This window comes from Megachile rotundata, chromosome 12 (assembly GCF_050947335.1).
Source record: "Megachile rotundata isolate GNS110a chromosome 12, iyMegRotu1, whole genome shotgun sequence".
NCBI lineage: Eukaryota > Metazoa > Arthropoda > Insecta > Hymenoptera > Megachilidae > Megachile > Megachile rotundata.
The window spans coordinates 11,714,342-11,737,309 of record NC_134994.1 but is presented as its reverse complement, the minus strand read 5'-3'; the positions used below and the strand labels follow the sequence as shown (position 1 = coordinate 11,737,309).

Genomic DNA, 22,968 nt, shown 5'->3' with positions numbered 1-22,968 from the left:
ATATTATATATTGTTCGTAATCGAAGATCTCGTAAGACCTTTCGATCCGGCGAAGATATTGGAAACGCTGCTAGTTATGAATTTCGTTCTTACCGGGCGAACTTTACGACAAAATTCGCGCAGTAAATTCTGTTTCTCGAGCATCGCGAGGATCCGCGATGTAAGGAAACGAAATTTTACGAGTAACAGCGCGGAGGGAGAGGACACAAAAGACGTTCATCGATAGACTTTAACCATCGAATTATTTGGTTATCGGATCCGTAAATAACCTATAAAATCGAACGGATATTATTAAGATTTCCGAGAACTTTTAGTGTTCTACCAACTTATCTTTTATGATTATTTAAGTCGATAACTTAACTTCTAAAAATTATTTAAAGTTATTTTACTACTTCTCGCAATTACTGACATATAATCTATAACAATTCACTATAATTTTACTCGTTGTCTAACAATATTCATACAATTCAGTACGAATAAGATTTGTAAGGAGGCAGATACAAGATTTCCTTTGAAAGTTTTTCCTGAGAAATGAACTTAAAATATTTTTACAAATCAGTGTACATTTCTACCAAATTGTTCATAATGAGAAACATTTGTTTATGCAAATAAATGCAGTTCAGAATTACACAAATCAAACACGAGGGTAGCAGGTGCACATCGACCACGATAAAGCAGAGACAAAAGACATCTTCCATTCTACAAAATACTTTACTGTAAGTCCTCATCAATATAGTAATTTCGTGTACTGATAGTAGAGTATGTAGAGTTCTATTGTAGGTGTGATAAAAAAAAAGAATTAGTTATTTTGTTGCTCGATTCCAATAATGATTATTGCGTTTCGGAGAGGTACACTGTTTTCAGATAAGATATTGTTTTAATAGATGGCGCTAGTTTTTCTTAACCTTAAAAAGTTCCGTTACTTTGGCATACTGTGTACATAGATCAGATACGTTTACACAGTAATCCACTAATATCATTACCCAGCAGATAATTATCCCCCATTCAAGTAACCTGCAGTATCACGGACAATTGATCTCCGACCACAAATTATCGACTAATTCAATCGACCACCCTATTGTATTAATGTCCTATTTCAGGCTCGATCATTCGCGAATAATGAATCGAAATAAAAGTTTCGAACCGGAGAAGAAGTTTACATCCGCAGAGTTCTTAAACGAAAGAAACGATCTAATTTCTGGAAGACGTTGTTCCTTTAGCAAAGGGATCGAGCAAAGCTGCTGGGTTTCCGTGATACCACGTTAAAGAGGGTTTCGCGAACGCAGAGGTCGGCACTCTCACATCAAATATGAATAGGTGGAAAAGAATGGTGGATAAAGGATGGATGCATAGAAGGGAAGGGGTGAGACACGGAGGGCATAAAATATTTCCTAGCTCGCGAGTGCATCGCGTTTTCGCTCGGATAGGAATTTCTGCTCGGATATCAGCCGTGCGTCTCGAGAAATTCCAGATCTATACGCTCGATCCTTGCTTTCAGCTGGATAGGCGATTTTTATAAACCGCGCGACTCCATTTTCGCGATCGATGATTGATCTCGGCCCCCAATCCCTGTTCGGATATTTAAAACAACCTCGATAAATGGAGCGCTAAAAATAGACGGAAAAGATCGCGAAACAATTTTCTGATTTCATTTATCGTATAACTCTGTGTTTTTTTTCGGGGAGGTTTTATTGCGAGCGAGAAATAAACGACGAGCACCGCTCGATATGGCTTTCTCGAGACAGATTAATTCGCGTCCAAATCAAATTTGTCTATTCAAATCCGTATCGGTTCGTTTTATCGATGACTCCGTAAGCTTCTCCTAAATTTAGTATCGGAAACCAAGAATCTTGATTTATTAATTCACGGTTGCTCGTCATTCAACGAATATTTCTAGACATTTGATGTTTTTACGGAAGATTGTGGATATAGAAAGATGGCCGCTCATTAAAAAGGGATACTTTTCCTACCTTCAGCGAAGCAGCGATTTTTCTTCCGACAATGGCTGATCCCGGATGTCCGCTTTATTTACGAGCCGTGAACAGGAAAACGACACACATTACTCAGGTGTCGCGTCAAGGAGGAATCGTTCGAGGAGCAGCGACAGCAAAGCAAGGAATACGGGCGGAAAAACAAGGGTAAGAAAAGGAAGAAGCGAGAACGTGTGGGAAAGCGGTGCGAGCCGAGATAGCGGTGGGTCCGGATGGCCTGCGAGAAGAACGAGTAAGATGGGAAAAGAAGCGACGGAGGCTTACATTTCCCACGGGGTATCCCTTGCTTGGCTCGCAGACTCCTTACTTACGGATTGATACTCAATTTCCAGCGAGTTTAGCCCCTATCGAGGGATCGTTGCGCCTGATCGTAGCAGCTCCTTTCGGTTTCAAATAAATTCGATAATGGCGGATATAGACGAGTAAAGATGCTGTTCGAGTGCGATATAGAAAAAGATTTCTCCATCGTCTTTACCTTAATCGACGGGGTTAAGGCGCTGTTGGTAGCTCGTCTGGCTTGCCGATGGATTGAATTCAATCTGGGAACGACGATTTACAGGGAACCGACGATGCTAACACGATTCCCTTACACTCAGAAATTCAATTTGCACATCGAACGTCTACCTGCGTTTAACTTTGATCTTTCTACACGCTTTCCACGACCTTTTACCTTTCTGTCCTTAAATGTAGAAACTCTAACACGTTTTGTGGCTTTCAACGAAATTTTTCGTGTCGTTGGATGAAGTATTAATTGCTTCAATTATGAGAACGTGAATGTGTTCATTTAGTAGCGTATGTGATATATGTTTTTTAAATTTTTGTATGAATCATATATTGTGAAGAACTTGTTCATTCAATTTATTTTTATGTTACGTAGTTACAACTATAAATAATAAATATGATGAAAGTACTGCTTCATGTAGTTTTTAATTATTTCATTGGGAAAGATAATCTGTTAATATGTACTAATTTTATCTGACTATGATTGCTCTACTAGAACGTGGATTATTATTTATAAGAATATTTTCAACCCCTAATTTCATAAATGCACGTGCATTTATTTGGATTGTTTGCAAGGTTGTATGCAAGTAATGAATTTGTAATTGTACATCATGAATATCGTTACATTTGAACAACATTCTGCGTGAGATAGGTCTAATATAATTTTGTTGAAGTCAGTTTATGTATCTACCGTTCGAAACAAATTATAACACTACTGTTAACACTCCTCTAAAATGAGAAAGTGGAGAAGTGGAAAATTAAAAAATTGAAGAATTGAAGAATTGAAAAATTGAAAATAGAAAAATAGAAAAATTGCAAATTTGCAAGATTGAAAAATTGAAAAACTAATATATTGAAAAATTGAAAAACTTATAAATCGAAAAATTGAGAAATTGAAAAACTAATAAATCGAAAAATTGAAAAACTAATAAATCGAAAAATTGAAAAATTGAAAAACTAATAAATCGAAAAATTGAAAAATGGAAAAATTGAAAAATTGATAAATCAAAAAATTGAAAAATTGAAAAATTGAAAAACTAAATAATTGAAAATTTGAAAAATTGAGAAACTGAAAAATCGAAAAATCGAAAAATTGAAAAACCGATAAATTGAAAAATTGAAAAATTGCATTAAGCTTGCAACTGCCAGCCTTTTCCAAATACCCAAAAAATATAAGCTTAAAGATAACCTATGAAGATCCAAAAATTCTTAACCCATAAATTGAATAAAACTAGCCAATTAAAAACTAACAAAAGCAATTCTTAGTCCCAATATTGTCCACTTCGTATTCAGTTCAACAACCACCCATCACCAAGATCGTACACATTTCGTATCTTATGACGAACGTAACCACATCGATGGTTTTCGTGAGAAGATTTTCCGAAAAGAATACGTCTTCCGTATAGCCACGATCCGGACACTTATTCCGAGTTAAAATTTCACCGGTGTTCTGTTTTAAAAGTTTTATGTTAAAAGTGCCACTCAAAGACAACGAACAACGATGGCCGACCCCGCAGCGTCATAAATTAATCCTAGAACAGTAACGCGGTGTCGCTAGTGACACCACCAACATTTAACTCATTCATAACGTTATACATTTAGTTCATATATTATCTATTCATGTCATATTAACTCTACGACGTGATATATGTCACGGCGTATCTTGCTCGGGGGTTAACAAGATTAAATAAGTCCGAATATTTTCGTGTTTTCGAGGGGTTGGAATTGGATGATTTTTTAGCTTGGGGATTTGTGGGTTTGGTGATAGGGAAAGTTTTGGGATATGAGGGATTTTTATTTTTGGGAATTCGGGAATTTGGGGATGGTGGAAGGTGAACATTTGGGATTTGAGGATTTTGGGATTTTGGGATTTGGGAATTTGGGAATTTTGCGATTTGGGGATTTGGGGATTTGGGGATTTGGGGATTTGGGGATTTGGGGATTTGGGGATTTTGGGATTTGAGAATTTGGGAATTTGAGAATTTGGGGATTTGAGAATTGGGGATTTGAGAATTTGGGAATTTGAGAATTTGGGGATTTGAGAGTGTGGGGATTTGAGAGTGCGGGGATTTGCCACTTTGGGGATTTGCCACTTTGGGGATTTGCCAATTTGGGGATTTGAGAATTTGGGAATTTGAGAATTTGGACACTCGAGTACTTGATAACTTTAAGGATTTGATGTCTCGAGAATTTGAGATTTGAGGATTTGATAACTTGAGAATTGGGGCAATCGAGTATTTAACTTGAGAAGTTGGATATTTCATGATTTGATATATTAAGAATTTACGACTTTGGTAATCTAGTAATTTGAGATCACATGATTTTAAGGATTTGATACCTTGAGTATTTGGGGGCTTCAGAAGTTTCATAATTTAACAATCCAGTAATATGATGATTTGCTAACTAAATATAATTCCAGAATGTGTTAATTTAAGAATGGATTTGGAAATTCAGTTATTTTCAAATTGACTCCATAAAAAATTTGCACGTTCCAATTTAAAAATTCAGCAGATCTTTGAGAATTTCACAAGCCACCTTAATAGATTAAAAAATTGAATGACTTCAAAATTTGTATTCTCTTCCAAACCCATCTTCCAAGACCGCCAAACGTCGAATCCCCCACAAGAAGCCTACATATCACCCTTAATCGAATCCGAACACAAACCGGGTAAATCCTTAGCGATTATCGACAGCCCGAAGTTCGATCTAGCAGGTTAAAATCATCCGCTGTCAGGCTGCTGGAAATTATATAATAATAGTTTGTCGGGAACAACGGGGTCGTAGTAGATAAGATTGTACGTGCGGGTCTCGCGGGCGGAAACGAGAAGCGAAGAGGAAGAGGAAGAGTAGGTCGCGATAGGGCGTGTTGGCAAGCTGTTTAATATAATTCGTTGTAATTAGGGGAACATCGTTACATCGTGGAAGAGAATCGTCGTTTGCGGTTCTTCGAGCTGGTTTATAATTAACCGAGCCTCCTCGACGATAGAAAAGAAGGGTAGAGGGTTCGTTACGGGGTGGCAGGTCTGATAACAAGCTCGCCGAAACGAGCCTGGTCGTTAGAAAAAGCCCGGCCCACCGGCGCTCGTTGTTTCATTATCGTTATTGCCGAAATCCGGCCGCGCAAAACGCGATATTTAATGGCGTTGAGTAATATCGTCCAAAGAGAGAGAGGGAGAGAATGTAACCTTTCGGCCGCGACCGCCGCGGATTTATCGCAACCGCGTGCGAATGTCGCGAGCGTAATTCGACGGTCGTGTAATTAACGCTGCAAGCGTTTACACGAAACAGGGAGGACGGTTGATCAACGAACGAGTTTTAACGCGCAACGATAGACTGCCGTGCTGACCCCTGGGGTTAAAAGCTTCGCGTTTGTTCAAGCAATTTTTATTTCATTCTACGAACGAATTATAGCGCTATTTTTTAAGGCTAATTGCTTTCAATTATCTTGATTGTTCCTGAAACTTTCGACGAGTCTCACGTGACTGATGTCATCAATTTTTGGTAGTTCTTTAGAATTTCGAGGTTAGGTTCGAATTTGCGTAGATTGCGCAATACTGAAAGTAACGTTTCAACTTTCTTGGGCTTTATGGTTTTTATATAGTAGCTGTGATTAGGTAGTTTCAACGCATTTGTCAAATTAGAGTATAAGGGGTTTATTTGAGGATTGTGGCAGAATCAGTTTATGTGAGTCGAAGTTAAATATTTACTGCTTTTAATTAAAGATTGCTTCCAATTTGTTGAAGGGAGTTTGCTAATTTATCAAAATTGTTAAATTCTCAAATTTGTTAATTTTTTAGTATAAAAGTTCTAAATTTTAACATATGTGAATTTAGAGGTTAGGTGACGCTCGAAATTATCAAACTTAAAAAGTAACTTAAGATTTTCAATTCATTGAACACTAAATCTCAAGTCACTGATTTCAAGATTTCGAGGTTTCCAAGACAGAGAATCTCTAGATCTAAATTTCTCACGTTACCGTCTCTAACTCTCGAGATTCGCAGTCGCTGAATTCCCAAATCCCCTAATTCTCAAGTAACCGAATCCCGTATGTCCTCCATTCTCCAAACTCTGTTAGTGAATCTACAGATCTCAAAATTTTCACGTCACCGAAGCAAATTCCCAAATTCTCAAGCCTTCAAATCTGATCTCTAGACACTAAAATTATCAAGTTTCCAAATCCATTTTGAGGATTTGAGAGTTCCTAAATTTTCAAGCATTTAATACTTTAATCTCCTACAGATGCAAATCCTCAAATTCCCTGAATTTCTAAATTTTCTAATTGCCAGATCTCCACCTGCCCAATTGAAATCTCCACTTATCCAATTCCCTAATTCTCAGATCTCCACCTGTTTAATTCTCTAATTCATCAAATTTCCATTTGCCCAATTCCCTAACTTTTAAACCACCGCCTGCCCAACTTCCCATCTCTCAAATCTCCATCAGCCCAATTCCCAAATCCCTAAATTCCCCATCCTACCTCACCCAAATTTCCCCCATTAAATTTTACAGAAAAAAATTCCCATAAAATCCCACAATCCTAATAATATACATAACGTAACCAAAATTATTAATAAGCATTTATATCCAGCTCTCGTAATTTCATTCCGCAACACGACTTACAAGGAAACATATCGAACCGCGACACACCGATTTTAATGAAACTTATGTGAAAGATAGTTCTCAAAAAAATATTTGACACGTATTTTTTTTTATCGGCAATCGTTCACATTGAAGGGGTGAAAATAGCCCTCGAAGTTGGGGGTTAAAACCATGTTTTTGGGAATATCTCCGGAACAAAAGAAGATAATTGAATTCTTTTTTTTGTAAATTATTCGTCTTTATATAGGAAATTTTTGTGCGTAAAAAAATTTCAAGAAACTTTATTTGTTTAAATAATATTTAAAAAATTCATCATTTTTGTTTAAATTTTTGCACTAAATGTTGATCTATTTTTTTGCAACTTCGTGTACGTAAACTATGGACAAAAATAGAGGATACGTGTTTTTGGAATTTGTTGTTTGTTGCAATGTTTATTAGATATATAATTTAACGTCACCTCCTGTGAAGAGGGGTAATCAGCATTTTTATTAAAAATATCATTATTTTTACAATCCTTTACATTATTTTAGCGATTTTATACCTCTTCATATGCCGTTAATTGATTTCTGAACAATTATTGTAAGCGTCACAGGTATGAGCGTGACGCGGTTACAATCATCGCCGTAAGGAACATAGGCTTTTATGGCCAATATTGTTAAAAAATAATTTAATTTATTTTTATTTTCTGAGTTTCTTAAAAAATCCCAATGTTTCCAAAAGTTCTAAATATTTTATTTAGAATGAAGTCTTTACGCCTGTAAAAGTATAAAAGCAGTATTGGCCATAAAAGCCTATGTTCCTTACGGCGATGATTGTAACCGCGTCACGCTCATACCTGTGACGCTTACAATAATTGTTCAGAAATCAATTAACGGCATATGAAGAGGTATAAAATCGCTAAAATAATGTAAAAGATTGTAAAAATAATGATATTTTTAATAAAAATGATGATTGCCCCTCTTCACAGGAGGTGATGTTAAATTATATATCTAATAAACATTGCAACAAACAACAAATTCCAAAAACACGTATCCTCTATTTTTGTCCATAGTTTACGTACACGAAGTTGCAAAAAAATAGATCAACATTTAGTGCAAAAATTTAAACAAAAATGATGAATTTTTTAAATATTATTTAAACAAATAAAGTTTCTTGAAATTTTTTTACGCACAAAAATTTCCTATCTAAAGACGAACAATTTACAAAAAAAAGAATTCAATTATCTTCTTTCGTTCCGGAGATATTCCCAAAAACATGGTTTCAACCCCCAACTTCGAGGGCTATTTTCACCCCTTCAATGTGAACGATTGCCGATAAAAAAAAATACGTGTCAAATATTTTTTTGAGAACTATCTTTCACATAAGTTTCATTAAAATCGGTGTGTCGCGGTTCGATATGTTTCCTTGTTAGTTCCAAGGGCGCTTATTTTCGATTAAATTCCAGCATGATAGCTTATAAATGCAACAAGCGAATGCAACGAACGCGTCATATTTGCGTCTAGAAAGCTGGAGGGCGGAGAACGCGAAACGATCTTCCTCGAACGTCGAGAATCGGGCTTCATTACCGAACAAAAGCTGCTCAGACACGGATTTTCAGTTATGACGGTTGCCAGCCGGTTTGCATATCCAAAGCCCGTTGCATTCGGGACCCTCGTTCCTAATACGCGAATCTCCACGTCTCTCCGTTTCTGTTTACGGATATCAAAGTCAACGATCGTGGCAGCGGGAAATATCGCAAATGGACGCGCGGCGCAGTGACGTCGTACTCGAAAAGCGGCAACGGCCGGAAAGTCCGGCAAAATGACCGTGGATGTATTTTACAAAGAACGGACGTTCGCAATCCTAGAAAATAATTTGTTCGTCGAAAAAGGCTCGCATTTTTAACGAGGAAGGGGTAGAATTTTAATTCTTCGTACACTGAAAGGAGCATACTATCCTACGCTTAAACCTCTCTACCGTAATGATACCGCCACGGCATAATTTTCTCTTCGCATACATTACACGGTGGAAATAATTAAACATTATTTTCCGTATTCTGAAACTTTGTACGCGTTACTTTCAATGGGAATCAAGATTTAACGTGTTCATTTACGTGATTAATTTACTGCACTCTAAGTTTAAGAAAGGAAAAAATATTTTATTATTTGGAGAATAAAGCTTTACGTATGAGTTAATTAAACAGGAGGATGAACTTGAGTCCACTGTAGATTTCATTTATAGATAAGTTAGATAACTTCATTTACAGATAAGTTGAAGACAGATAATGTTAAATAATTAAAGATATATTTCGTAGAGACAGTGTTTCATAAATTGCATACGATTTAAAATTGTTATATTTTACTTACAGAACTAAATCCCATGACTTTCAGCAGCCACACGGTGAGAGCCAGGTTCAGGATAACGATGATCATTAAAGTCAGCACCAGAGAATACAGACACCTCTTTCTCCAGCCGTAGACACCTAACCTCAATCCTTCTTTGCACGACGCGGTACCGGAAGTGTGATCTTCGAGGAGGGGAGGCGTCCTCCTCGATGATGGTCCCGCGGATTGTCGAACCACGTTCCGGCCACCGGTCGACGTGCACGGCTCGTCTGCCCAGCCTGTCTGCCCTCGAGACATCCTGAAACCAATTATTAACGTTATTCGTTACAATTTTAAGAAATTAGAACGCCACATATTCAGTGGTTAATACGTTACATAGGGAGGCAGGTGATAACATTGAAGATATTAATTATTGATTTTTGTGTGGGATGATTTGGTTTGCTGTTTTATATTAATGTGATTTTAACGATATTTAGATAGTGTGTGTATGCTGTCATATATGTAAACTTTCTAATCATATAAGTATTTCATAGCCGTCACATAAGTATTTTTTAACCGCCACATAAGTAAACGATAGCCGCTATATAAGTGTTCATAGCCACCACGTAAATGCTCTGTAGGCATGGAAGTACTCTATAGTCTTGTAAATACTCCACAGCCATGTAAGTACTCCATAACTGCCATGTAAATATTCCACAGCCATGTAACATACTCCATAGCCGCCATATAAGTGTACCACAGCTATTAACATACTCCACAGCCATGTAAATGCTCCACAGCTATGTAAGTGCTCCATAACCGCCATGTAAATGCTCCACAGCCATGTAAGTACTCCATAGCCGCCATATAAATGCTCCACAGCTATGTAAGTACTCCATAACAGCCATGTAAATGTTCCATGGCTATGTAACATACTCCACAGCCATGTAAATGTTCCACAGCTATGTAAGTGCTCCATAACCGCCATGTAAATGCTCCACAGCTAAGTAAGTACTCCATAGCCGCCATATAAATGCTCCACAGCTATGTAAGCACTCCATAACCGCCATGTAAATGCTCCACAGCTACGTGACGCACACCACAGCCGTCATATAAATGCTCCACAACCATATAAGAATTCCACAGCCATATACATGCTTCACAGCTATGTAAATGCTCCACAGCCATATAAGTAAGCACCATCTAAATAAAGAACGTATAAATAACCGCGCATGTAAAGTATCCAACTTCACGTAGAAATTTTCCAGCATCGCTCATTTCTTCGTCCTCTTTCTTAGCAAACGAGCTGGAACTTTTAAACGGCGACGCGTGCACGCGCAAAAATAACTGGAAAATGCAATTGTTCCGGCAATTAATAAGGCGGTAATTACGCGCACCGTTCCCTTGCACTCGGATGATTTATCAACGATTTATGCTACGCTCCCTCTTACGCCGGCTGTTGAAAATTGGTCAATGGCGCGAAACAGGCGAGCCAAGAGTGATCTTGAGCTTTCAGCTCTTAAAACACGAGCCTTTCCTTCATACGTGCCCGGCGTTCCAAGATCCACCGAGCTCGTACCACTCCATTTCCTTCAGCGTCGGGTTTTTTATCAAGTGAAAACGCCGCGTCCGCTCGAGATCAGATTTTGTTCTACGGCTTCTGAATAAAGCTCGATCGTACGGGGCAACGGGAAGAAAGGCTGAATCCGAAATTAGCGTGGCAAATAGGGGACGATAAAATTCACCGTATAAAATGTTGAATGAAAAAGAGAGAGGCGCGGCCGAGGATTATCAAATGGCAGATAATTAGCCGGTGGTAGACGAGCGCGTGCATGAAAAATGAACGGACAGAAAGGGGTCGATTAAAAGGAGACCCAGGGAGGAGGAAAAAAAGGAGACGGAAAAGAACCGGGATTTATGCAAATCTGCCCGCAAAATAGCGGATGTAACTTTGCTCCCTAATCTCTCTGCTCCGAATCGCCTTCTGCTTTTCCCATTCGCCTTCTTACAGGCATCCTTAACCCGAACGGATTATGGTACTCCGCTAACCTCACTGACCCGATGTTTCATTGCTGCGTGTTTTGGTCACGCGAGAACGGGTGCAAGAAGGAAGAGAGAAGCTCAAATATTTAAGACTACTTCTTGCGTATAATTATACCTTTCGCTGATATAAAGAGCTCGGAGAAAAGCTTCGTTCCCCGCCAGTTTTCAGGGAGCAGAGGTTGCTAAGGGTTGAGAAATTATAGGAATTTAGCGATTACGACCCTGCCACAGATGTACTCCTCGTCGAAGATTAACGATGCTTTAATCTGCGCTCTAATCAGGCTTTTGCAAATTCTTCGATAATTCAGATCGAAAAGGCAGTAACGCTTTCTCCTTAAAATCGAACACGTCCGTAAATAGAGATATTTACTTCGAATTCATCGTACAATTACAGAATACCCGTTGTATAATAAATAAAGCGGTCATACGTTAAACGGTAGCCGAAAGTTTTGACGCAGCGTGAAGTTACCGAGAGCCACCATAATTTCGCAGTTTTAAGCTCAAAGAGCATTACAAGTCGCGAAATTATCACTGTACTAACGTACAACCATGTTACACGTCCTTCTCTTCTTTTTTCCGTCGTCCGGCGTCGTTTCCCTCGGTCCACCTGCGGCGCAACTTCCGTGACAAATAGCGCTTTGTTTAAAACGAATCAAACAAAATGCTTGGCTGCTTACGAGCACAAAACATCGTGGAATTGTGTGTTCCGGATGGGAGGCACGCGAAAGCCGGCACACGAGATAAATTCCTCGCCGTTGGAGAAAATGAAAATGTTTTAGAAATAAACGTGCATGCATCGAGGTGCGAGCTGATTTATGATGCTGATATATATTTTAACGAATTTTTCAACTTTACAAATCGCTCGATATTTCAGGATTTAGGGCTGTTTTAGGTTACGAAGGGGTTTTGGATTTTGGAGTGTTTGGAGAGGGGAGGTTTGGGACTGGGGGATGATATGGGGACTTTCAGATTTTTTGGCTGTAGGATTTTGGGGAATTTGGGGATTTAGGGATGTTAGTATTTGGGGAGGTTGTAATCGGAGGACATTACAATTTGGGGAATTTAGGGATTTAGGGATGTTAGTATTTGGGGAGGTTGTAATCGGAGGACATTACAATTTGGGGAATTTATGGATTTAGGGATGTTAGTATTTGGGGAGGTTGTAATCGGAGGACATTACAATTTGGGGAATTTAGGGATTTAGGGATGTTAGTATTTGGGGAGGTTGTAATCGGAGGACATTACAATTTGGGGAATTTAGGGATTTAGGGATGTTAGTATTTGGGGAGGTTGTAATCGGAGGACATTACAATTTGGGGAATTTAGGAATTTAGGGATGTTAGTATTTGGGGAGGTTGTAATCGGAGGACATTACAATTTGGGGAATTTAGGGATTTAGGGATGTTAGTATTTGGGGAGGTTGTAATCGGAGGACATTACAATTTGGGGAATTTAGGAATTTAAGGATGTTAGTATTTGGGGAGGTTGTAATCGGAGGACATTACAATTTGGGGATGTTGAAATTTGAACAAACTGTAATTTGGGGACGTTGAACCTTACAGAATCCAGGATTACAATATGTAACTTGGGGAAGGTTATAATTGGGGAACATTACAATTCATTTATGTTGGAATTTGAGGAAATTAAGATTTCGGACATGGAAAGAAGACGTTATAATTCGGGAACGTTGAAATTTCAAGAAATTTTAATTTGGGGGTAGAAATATGAAGACGTTGAAATTTTAGGAAATTCTAATTTGGGGACGCTGAAATTTTCGGACATAGTAATTTAATGACGTTTAAATTTGGCGGCACTGGAATTTGAGAACGTTCGGATTTCGGGACGCCGCAGTTTGGGGATGGAATTTGAGAACGTTGGAATTTCAACACTTTGAAATGTGAAGACATTAGAATTTTCGAACGACGTAATTTAGGGACATTTGAGGAAGTTAGAGGTTAAAACTTAAAATCGCTGATTACGTTCAGAATCAAAACCAGAGTTGAACTGCTAGAACCTTAAAACATCAGAACCTCAGTCTCCAGAACCTTAAAACATCAGAACCTCAGTCTACAGAACCTTAAAACATCAAGTATGTAAACATCTAAATTTTGCAAACCTCACCCCAACCCTAACCTACAACCTTCTAAAACCTCAGCGTCCAAAAATTTCAAATTCTCCCCAACCATCCCCAACAAATAAACTTAATTCCCAGACGTTCCATCAGAAAAACTTTCCTCTAAAAAAAAGTCCGGGTAACTCGGTAAATTGATTTTGCGAAAAGGTAGTAGGAGCACTTAGGTATTAGTGAAACAGAACCGCAAGTCTGAGGCCTCTTGTTAACCATTGAGGGAATCGTGGGTCGAAAGGGCCTGAGTTAGGTGGGTGAAGAACATACAGGTTAATTATTTTCCTGGCGCCGTTGTTGTTGGAAAGCCGAGAGCTTATCAGGCGGTTAGTCGAAGACCGCAGCACTGTGGCGTCTCTGCAGGGGCGAAAGGGTGTGAACGGGGGTGATTTGGAACGTTAGTTAGAGACGGCGGGTAACATCGATGAGGTTCTTACTCGGTGGTGATGGCATCTGGGTGGCGATGGTTCGGTGGGTGCGCCATTGCCGCAAGTCAAACATAGTTTAACTGAAATTGCCGTTAATAGACACGTTCGTCATAGCGGCGAGGAACGGCTTGGTTACCAGTCCTTCTTTTTTTACATCTCCTTCATTCCGTTCGTTCTCTTTCACCTTCTTTCTTTCTAGATATTCTCCCCCCGGCGTGGGACAGCACGGAAATTGCCGAGCAATTTCCATGAAAAATGCCAGACGTTTACAGTACGACCGTCCTCGAAGAACGCCGTCCTTGTCTGGTTTGCCGCGGAAATTACGCTCGCCCCGACTCTCCGTTTTCAATTTCACCGCATCGGCCACTTTATTGAAATAAAATTGCGCCAGTTGATATTCGACAATGTCGTGGTTTTCGCGTTCAAAAGTGGATTATCGTTGTCGAGCAATTACGAGGATCTGTCGGTTCCGCGTGGCCCCGTAATTCCTTGTGTTCCGCTTCCGGTATCCGGAAGTCTTCAGATCTCAAAACAACGATCTTGACATTTCTTTCTTAATTCGCTTCACGCTCTTCCCTGTAAATACTCTACAGTTAACGCCTTATCATACCATTTATTTATCAGATGCGTCAAGACTAACTAATCAGGGCTATAACATTAAATCGAACAAAGAAAATTGAAATGTGCGTATTTTATATTCAGGGATCCTTGATAATGCAACTAATAGCTGCACCCAAATTTCAAGCTAAAGAGTATTTAAGTAAGGTTTGTCACATTTGAGTAGTAAGTGCGTCACGAGTCAGACTCGTCAAAGCACGGGAAGAGGTTAAGAAAGATAAAGATATAACATAAAAATAATTCTTTCAATTCTTATTTCACCCTCTAATTCATTCAAATGTTTCGAATTTTCCGATAGTTCGCATTAACGTTCACGGTCAAATTATCAAACTTTCGAATTGCGAAATTATCGGATTACCAAATTAGCCTAAGGACACAAGGAACATCGTATACCGTCATATTCGTAATTCGATATACGTCTATCGTTCGCAGGACGCGAACAGAATCTGTTTGAATCAGAGGGATCGGATATTTCTCGAGGGTTTCGGAAAACCCCTTAAGGGTGGTCAGTTATTGGCTGTAGGATTCAATCATGAGATCAAACATCGGCCCTCCCTCGATAGGGGATCGACAATCGTGTAAACTTCTCCATTCCCTATTATTCAGAAAATATATTTTGTTGTACATGGTTGTAATACGTAAACGTCTTACTTTTTGAACATAGAGTTTAGTTGCACTTTTCATTATTCGATCACTGTATATTTTAACACGATTTTACAAGAAAATTGTGCCTCTATTGTATTTATTAATATTCTGTGCAAACATAACGAAATCATTAATGGTTCTTCATATTGATTATCTTCAATTTTTATTTTCAATGTCTTTTGTATTGAATTTTTTCAATTTTCATTTTCAATGTCTTTTATATTGAATATCTGCAATTTTAATATTCAATGTCTTTTATATTGATTATCTTCAATTTGAATTTTCAATGTCTTTCATATTGAATGTCTACAAATTTAATTTTCAATGTCTTTTATATTGAATATCATCAATTTTAATTTTCAATGTCTTTTATATTGAATATCATCAATTTTAATTTGTAATGTCTTTTATATTGATTATCTTCAATTTGAATTTTCAATGTCTTTCATCATGAATGTCTTCAAATTTAATTTTCAATGTCTTTCATATTGAATGTCTTTCATATTGAATGTCTTCAAATTTAATTTTCAATGTCTTTTACATTGAATATCATCAATTTTAATTTTCAATGTGTTTATATATTGAATATCTTCAATTTTAATTTGTAATGTTTTTTTATATTGAATATCTTCAATTTTAATTTGCAATGTGTTTTTATATTGATTATCTTCAATTTTTATTTTCAATGTCTTTTATATTGAATATCATCAATTTTAATTTGTAATGTCTTTTATATTGATTATCTTCAATTTGAATTTTCAATGTCTTTCATCTTGAATGTCCTCAAATTTAATTTTCAATGTCTTTCATATTGAATGTCTTCAAATTTAATTTTCAATGTCTTTTATATTGAATATCTTCAACTTTAATATTCAATATCCTTTATATTAAATATCTTAAACTTTAATTTTCAATAATTTACTTTAAAAGACTGTGCGAAGCAGTTATTAAAGCTGCTCATAAATAAGGGATGAAGAAAACATCTGGGACCATATTCTTCCATAATAATACGAATAAGTCTGATTTAACACAAAGTACAAAAACATACAAAATAATATGAGTTCCAAACCTCAGCTCTCAGAGACAAAGTGCAGTTTTAACACTGACAATAGATGACGCACCAGGTGCGTCTTCCAACATAAATGAATACATTGAAGAAATGAAAAAATCTATGAGGAGAGTATGAAATTTGGGAAAGTGGTGAGGTATATTTCAATGGAAAATCACGGGAAAAAATCCCATTTGGATCTGGTCGATTCGCAAGGATCGTCGTGACGTATTGGACGTCGAGAACCCGCGTGAAATACGTCGGTTTCTCGTTCACGGCCAGCCAGCGTGCAACGATTTCGTGAAACGCGAATACGCCGTTGATTTACGGTGGCACATCGGCCTATCCATTAAGAGCATCGACACGATCGCGAAAATAAACACTTTATCGCGAGCGATCGGCTGTCTCCGATTCCATTCGCAACGAATCCGTTGATGCGGGCTAGAACGTTTATGTTTAACGGCCAGATAAGCATTTACAGGGAAATCGTTCGGCTGTATCATCGATTTATCGATGAAATGACCGACGAAGTAAATTAAAAGGGCAGGTGCAGCGATTATTAACGCCCGCATACAAAACCCGCCAGGCCAAGCTGGCCCCTCGTTCCGGCCCTAGTTTCGTCATTAATATCAATCATCGTCATCGGTATACATGTATCAGGCGATAGTACGATCGATTGTCTCCCATCTTTCCTATCTGCAAATAAACGAAACGCGCAAATACAGCAAAAACCCTGTACCGGTTGCATTTAATGATTATTGTCAGTCCTTTTTCGGATCGAGAGATATAATGAAAATTATAATATCCCCAAGGCAAACGTTCCACGCTGTATCGGCGCTCGATCGAATCAACGGACGCGAGCAAATTTTCGCTAAAATTGTTTGTCATCGTTCTGTTTGACCTGTCGACGTTAATAACGAAACGCGATTGCGTTCTCCTCGCTGCGACACGCGATATATATTCGTTGCACCGTTCTTACAAAGTCTCTTTGTTCGCTTCAAATTCACCAGATTGATTAACGCCGGAGAATGCTTCTTTCAGGGACGCTTAGATTAACGCGATGGGAAAGAGATTGCAATCGATACGGCAGATTTTTATAGCTTTTTATTTCTTTTTCTTTGCTTATTGTTAAACGTCGAACATTTGTATTGTTTAGGGAAAGGATGTAGCGGATGTAGAGATTATCTAGGGACTTCAATGAAGATTTGGGAGCAAATCTCTTTTCTGACTTAGAAAATTTGGGAGCAAGGTAATTTGCGAATTCGCGTATCTGAAGATGTTGAGATCTCAGTGATTTAAGTACCTTAAAATTTGTTACCATTAAAAAGTTTTGAACGGCTATAAAATAAGTGTCAGACATTTCTAACAAAATTTGACGAAAGAGGTAATCGCGCGAAACACGGAAACGAAGATGGTCGAAGATCCATCCTCATTTCCTTTCTATTTTTACTCGCGGTTGGCCGATTCTAAATTTGAAAACTTCTCCATCCTTTGATCTGGTCGCGGACAGCAATTACTCCCGACGCCATAACTTCCTGCCGGCGCTTTTGTTTATGCCGCGGAGAATCTTTGAACCGCGAGGAAAAAGCAGCGCCACGACTGTTCGCCTCCCGGTCGAGCGAGATAATTCGAAAACCCCTGGAACTGTTTGACAGGGAACATCTGGTAAATAGCCAAAGGCGTTATGGAACAAATTTCGTGAAATTCGAACGATTGTTTTCGGTCGGAGGCTGTTTGAAATCCATTTCAACGTATTAAAATCGAATCGAAGCTAAACTTGATCGACGCCCGTTCAAACATTGTTTAAAACGCGTTTTAAATGTCTTTTTCGCGGAAATACGTTTACGATTCTGACAGTAAATGTTCAAATATTTCTACTCTTTTTTTCGTTGTCCGACAGAAGCGATTTTAATAGCGACGGCATAAAAACGAAATTCATGACGCACGTAGGTGCACCATATACTTTAAATCTTCATTTCAAAACCATTTCCCAATTTTCAAATCTCTAAATCTCTTCATCGAACGTTGAAAAATTGACAATAGATAAAAAATTCGTATCTCGATTTTATTTTAGTGGATTGTCACGAAAAGGTATAAAAATGTTCCATTAGTGCCTCTACGTATTTGCACTAAATTACTAATTACAGGAATAAAAACGAAACTCATGTCGCACATAGGTGCACCATATACTTTAAACCTTCATTTCAAAACCATTTCCCAATTTTCAAATCTCTAAATCTCTTCATCGAACGTTGAAAAATTGACAATAGATAAAAAATTCGTGTCTCGATTTTATTTTAGTGGATTGTCACGAAAAGGTATAAAAATGTTCCATTAGCGGCTCAACGAATTTGCCATAAATTACCAATTACAGGTCGGAAGCAAAACAATGATCGATATACGAGTGGCGATATCCGGCTAGATTTATAGAAACATTCGTTTTCGCGATCGAGGTTTAAGAGATTGTTATCTTTATTCTGTTACATATATCACCAGGCGGCGAGATAGTAAAGTAATTGATATCAAGCTGGAGGGAAAAGGAAGATACGAAGGGGTCGGGGAAAAAGCTCCGGGAAAAAGGAAGTTTCGGGGCGAGTGAAGGAAAATCCATCGACCCACGTGGTAGGTTTCTACGAATCCAAGGAAATCGGTTTAGAGACCGGAAGGGAGCCGCTTTGATCGCGTTACCGGCTCGATCTCACGGATTAGGGACGATCCTTTCCTCTCTCTTTTACCTTTTTCCCTTCTCTGCTCCTATTTTGTTCTTATCCTCCGGCCGCCTTTTCTCACCAAACTCGATATTTCGACTTTGACCCTAACCTACCCCAGTGTAACCCTCGTTTCCACTTTAACTCCCTCCACGAATCAACGGGAAATAAAAATAACGGTCTGTTCCATTTACCGTCGTTATGGCGCACACGCCCATCGATGAATTCACTCTATCTCAAATATATTTCCAGACCCTATCAATTATATTTACCTTTATTGGCCCTATATCGATTATTACGTATATTTATTGCCCTATTTATTACGGCATTTGTTTATTTTTTGGGGTGCACTTTTTCACTTAAATTCTGTATTTATTAAATGCGTTATTCCAAAAAATTGACACTACAAAATTATGAAGTTCTAAAGTTTCTGAAGTTCTGTAATTTTATATATCTAAACATTTGTTACCCTTATCTCGACCCCAATTTATCTGCTTCAACCCCTATTTAATGTCCCACCCTTCACATGGGGAATTAGGTGTTATCGTTCAAAACACGTATCGAAGTACCTAATCGCGATAACGCGTATAACAGTGTATCGATAAAAATCGAAATAAAGAGGTACGAATCCCAAAAGGAATTACCGCCCTTCCGTAGATTCGAAAGAAGAGTCTATCGAATCCAAACAACCCGAGAATCGAGTAGGAATTCAGATTCGATTCTCGTCCCAATTCAGCGGGTCCGACCGATCGATTCCTTTTCTGTCACGCGAACAACACGAGTTCGAATGCACGTTAACAAGAACCGTCTTACGTTTCCCGTGCAAATTCCCATCGGTATTTCTGACGTGCCAAGAAACGCTCTGCATAATATCAAACGATCTTCCAGCCATTTTAATTTATGCATCATCCTCGCTGGGAACGCTTCGTGGGAACGAACGACGAAGGGTAATTTCAATCTTCGTCCCGGCTCAGATGTAGCATGAATAATAAAGTACAAAAGCCCTTCCAGGACCTGCCCGTTTCCACGTCAAGGCGTGGTATAACAATTTCTTTTTTTGCCAACAAGGACAGACTTAACCCTGAGACGTTCCTGCGAAGTACGCAAGCACGATGTACCAGTCGTTCGGGAAACGAAAGGTGACGTCCCCTCTGCGGCACGCGACCACGGAACATCCGTTGACTTTTGCCTTTGGTGTCGTTGACATTTCCCATTGGGCAACGTGGAGCTTGGCATTTTCCATTCGAGACCGCAAACCCGTGTTTCCCGACGTACCACGCTTGATGTTCACTTTATATCGAGGGCAGGTCGTTATCTCGGAAATATCTCACACTGTGCCGAGTCCAGGACGCTCTGACAACCACTGCATTTGTATTTGTCACAGGCGATCGTTTTAGAAAATAAAGGAAGATCGAGAACTTTTTGCGGACATCTTTGCTCCATTTTCTAAGGCATTTATACTTCTCATCGTCTGAGCAGCTTTTATACACGAGACGGTCGATTAAACGCTGCATTTTATGCACCGATGAGATATTTATACTCGCTGGTCTGTTTGCTTTACATCTTTATGCATTCATAAATCGTAAATACTGCCTCATAAATCTGTACCGCGTGCTGGGTTAAATATGTTCTTTATTCTTTCTTGTGGAATCTGGTTTTTCAAGGTATTTGGAAAAATATTCTTTCAAGGTATTTGAAAGAATATTTTAAAAAAAAGTATTTTTTCAAGGTATTTGTAAAAATATTTTTTCAGAAGGTTGGGTTAAATTTTTATTCGTAAAATAAATCTGTAGATTCGGAAGTCTTTCAGGTTGCTGAATGTTCGATTACTGAAATCTCCAAATTTTTGGGTTACTAAAACATTTATTCTAAAATTTACCCCTCCTCAAATTGTAAATTTTCAAAAACCTGGATCTACGAAAATTTACTCTATAAATCATAAATCTCTAAAATCTAGATCTCCAAAAATTTACTCCTCAAATCGTACACCTCCAAAAACCAGATCTTCAACATCCTAGATCCTCAAAAATTTAGATCTCCAAAAATTTACTCTGCAAATCATAAATCTCCAAAATCTAGATCTCCAAAAATTTACTCCTCAAATCGTACACCTCCAAAAACCAGATCTTCAACATCCTAGATCCTCAAAAATTTAGATCTCCAAAAATTTACTCTGCAAATCATAAATCTCCAAAATCTAGATCTCCAAAAATTTACTCCTCAAATCGTACACCTCCAAAAACCAGATCTTCAACATCCTAGATCCTCAAAAATCTAGATCTCCAAAAATTTACTCTGCAAATCATAAATCTCCAAAATCTAGATCTCCAAAAATTTACTCCTCAAATCGTACACCTCCAAAAACCAGATCTTCAACATCCTAGATCCTCAAAAATTTAGATCTCCAAAAATTTACTCTGCAAATCATAAATCTCCAAAATCTAGATCTCCAAAAATTTACTCCTCAAATCGTACACCTCCAAAAACCAGATCTTCAACATCCTAGATCCTCAAAAATTTAGATCTCCAAAAATTTACTCTACAATTCATAAATCTCCAAAATCTAGATCTCTAAAAATTGACTCCTTAAATCGTACACCTCCAAAAACCAGATCTTCAACATCCTAGATCCTCAAAAACCTAGATCTCCAAATATCAAGATCTCCCAAATATTAAGACCCACAAATCTCAAAGTCCCAAAATTTCCAACCTCTCCCAAACCTTCAAAGCTTCCAAAAAATGAACGGATTCTCACATTTTCCCTACAAAATATTTGCTAACCGCACAAAAATATGATTAGAAGAATGAGATCACGCGCGAGCCGAATTACGAGGGCAGAATATTTATAGGTTATGTTAATGTAGAACTCCCAATTGCTCGTAGATGATACAAGGTGGATTCATAGGAAAGCATCAGTATTGCAAAAGCGGCTTCGTAATCAACGGTAAACCGTAAGTGCGATAGGTAGTTAAAGCGAGTTTGTGAATAAGTTACATGTCATCGAGAGCCGCCGTTAAAATTTCAATTAATGTGCAAATGATGCGCGCACACCGAGCGCGTACGAGTTGCGAACATTTTTGGTAACTAACGCTGAACGTGTTATCTCTCCCGTTTATTTTTTATGCGTTATTTTATGTGCGAACATGTTTGAACATCTTGGTACAAAATAATCATTTTGTACAATAAGCGAATTAATGTTCGTTATATTCTCTTGATGCAACCTTTCGAATCTTTGTTACATTTTTAATGAGGTACTTAAAATTTTGAATTAGTTTTGCGATGGTGATTCTGACTTTTTCCCTCTCATAACTTCTCAAATCTTCTTTTCATAACATGACTTAACTAATTTTTATTGTTGTTACATATTATAAATCTTTAGTTGCTTATTTAGTGAAATAAGATTTGTGTTATGTGCCTTTTAGATAAATATGAGTACTTAAAAGAGTCCAGAGTAATGTCTCCGTTGCATAGTGTACATTCATCACCCCTTCGCAATCTGAAATCAGCTTAATTTCAGATTAGAATCTAATCATTCTCCAGAATGGAACACGCAATCAGTATTTTTGTATCGAGAGTAATATATTGAAGTTGATCCTTAGCAGGAATACTCAGGTATCCAATCATCTGGCTACGTAAATCCAGCGTCTCCACGTACCCTCGCCGTCAGTTGGCTGTTCGTACGAGGGTTGAATTTATAACGAGGAACGGCGAATTTATGAGATGGTCCGCGGTGCGAGCCAACGGCTGGTTGTATCGGCAAGCTTTTCGTCCAGGAATCAGAAAGAGCCAGCGGAGAAAAGGGCAAACGGGGTTAGAGTAGGTGCAAATGTAGACTCTAATCCGAGCGGTGGTGAGCCATCGACAGGAAGATTTATCTCGACGAGACCAGCACCACCGCGATCAACCCCTCTCTTTTCCTCCGCTAACCACCCCTCGACAATCCCTGTGCCTCTACCCCG

The 22,968-nt window shown here is 38.2% G+C and overlaps 1 protein-coding gene across 5 annotated transcripts in view; it reads right to left on the bottom strand.

The window, feature by feature from the left end:
• The window catches only part of Scgdelta (sarcoglycan delta), a 289,022-nt gene that overhangs the window by 25,359 nt on the left and 240,695 nt on the right, over positions 1-22,968 (bottom strand). For all 5 annotated transcript variants that reach the window (XM_003702191.3, XM_076537979.1, XM_012282804.2 and 2 more), the window contains one exon: positions 9,437-9,713. In XM_003702191.3, the coding sequence (XP_003702239.3) occupies positions 9,437-9,713 (277 nt within the window). The remainder of the gene's footprint in view (positions 1-9,436; positions 9,714-22,968) is intronic.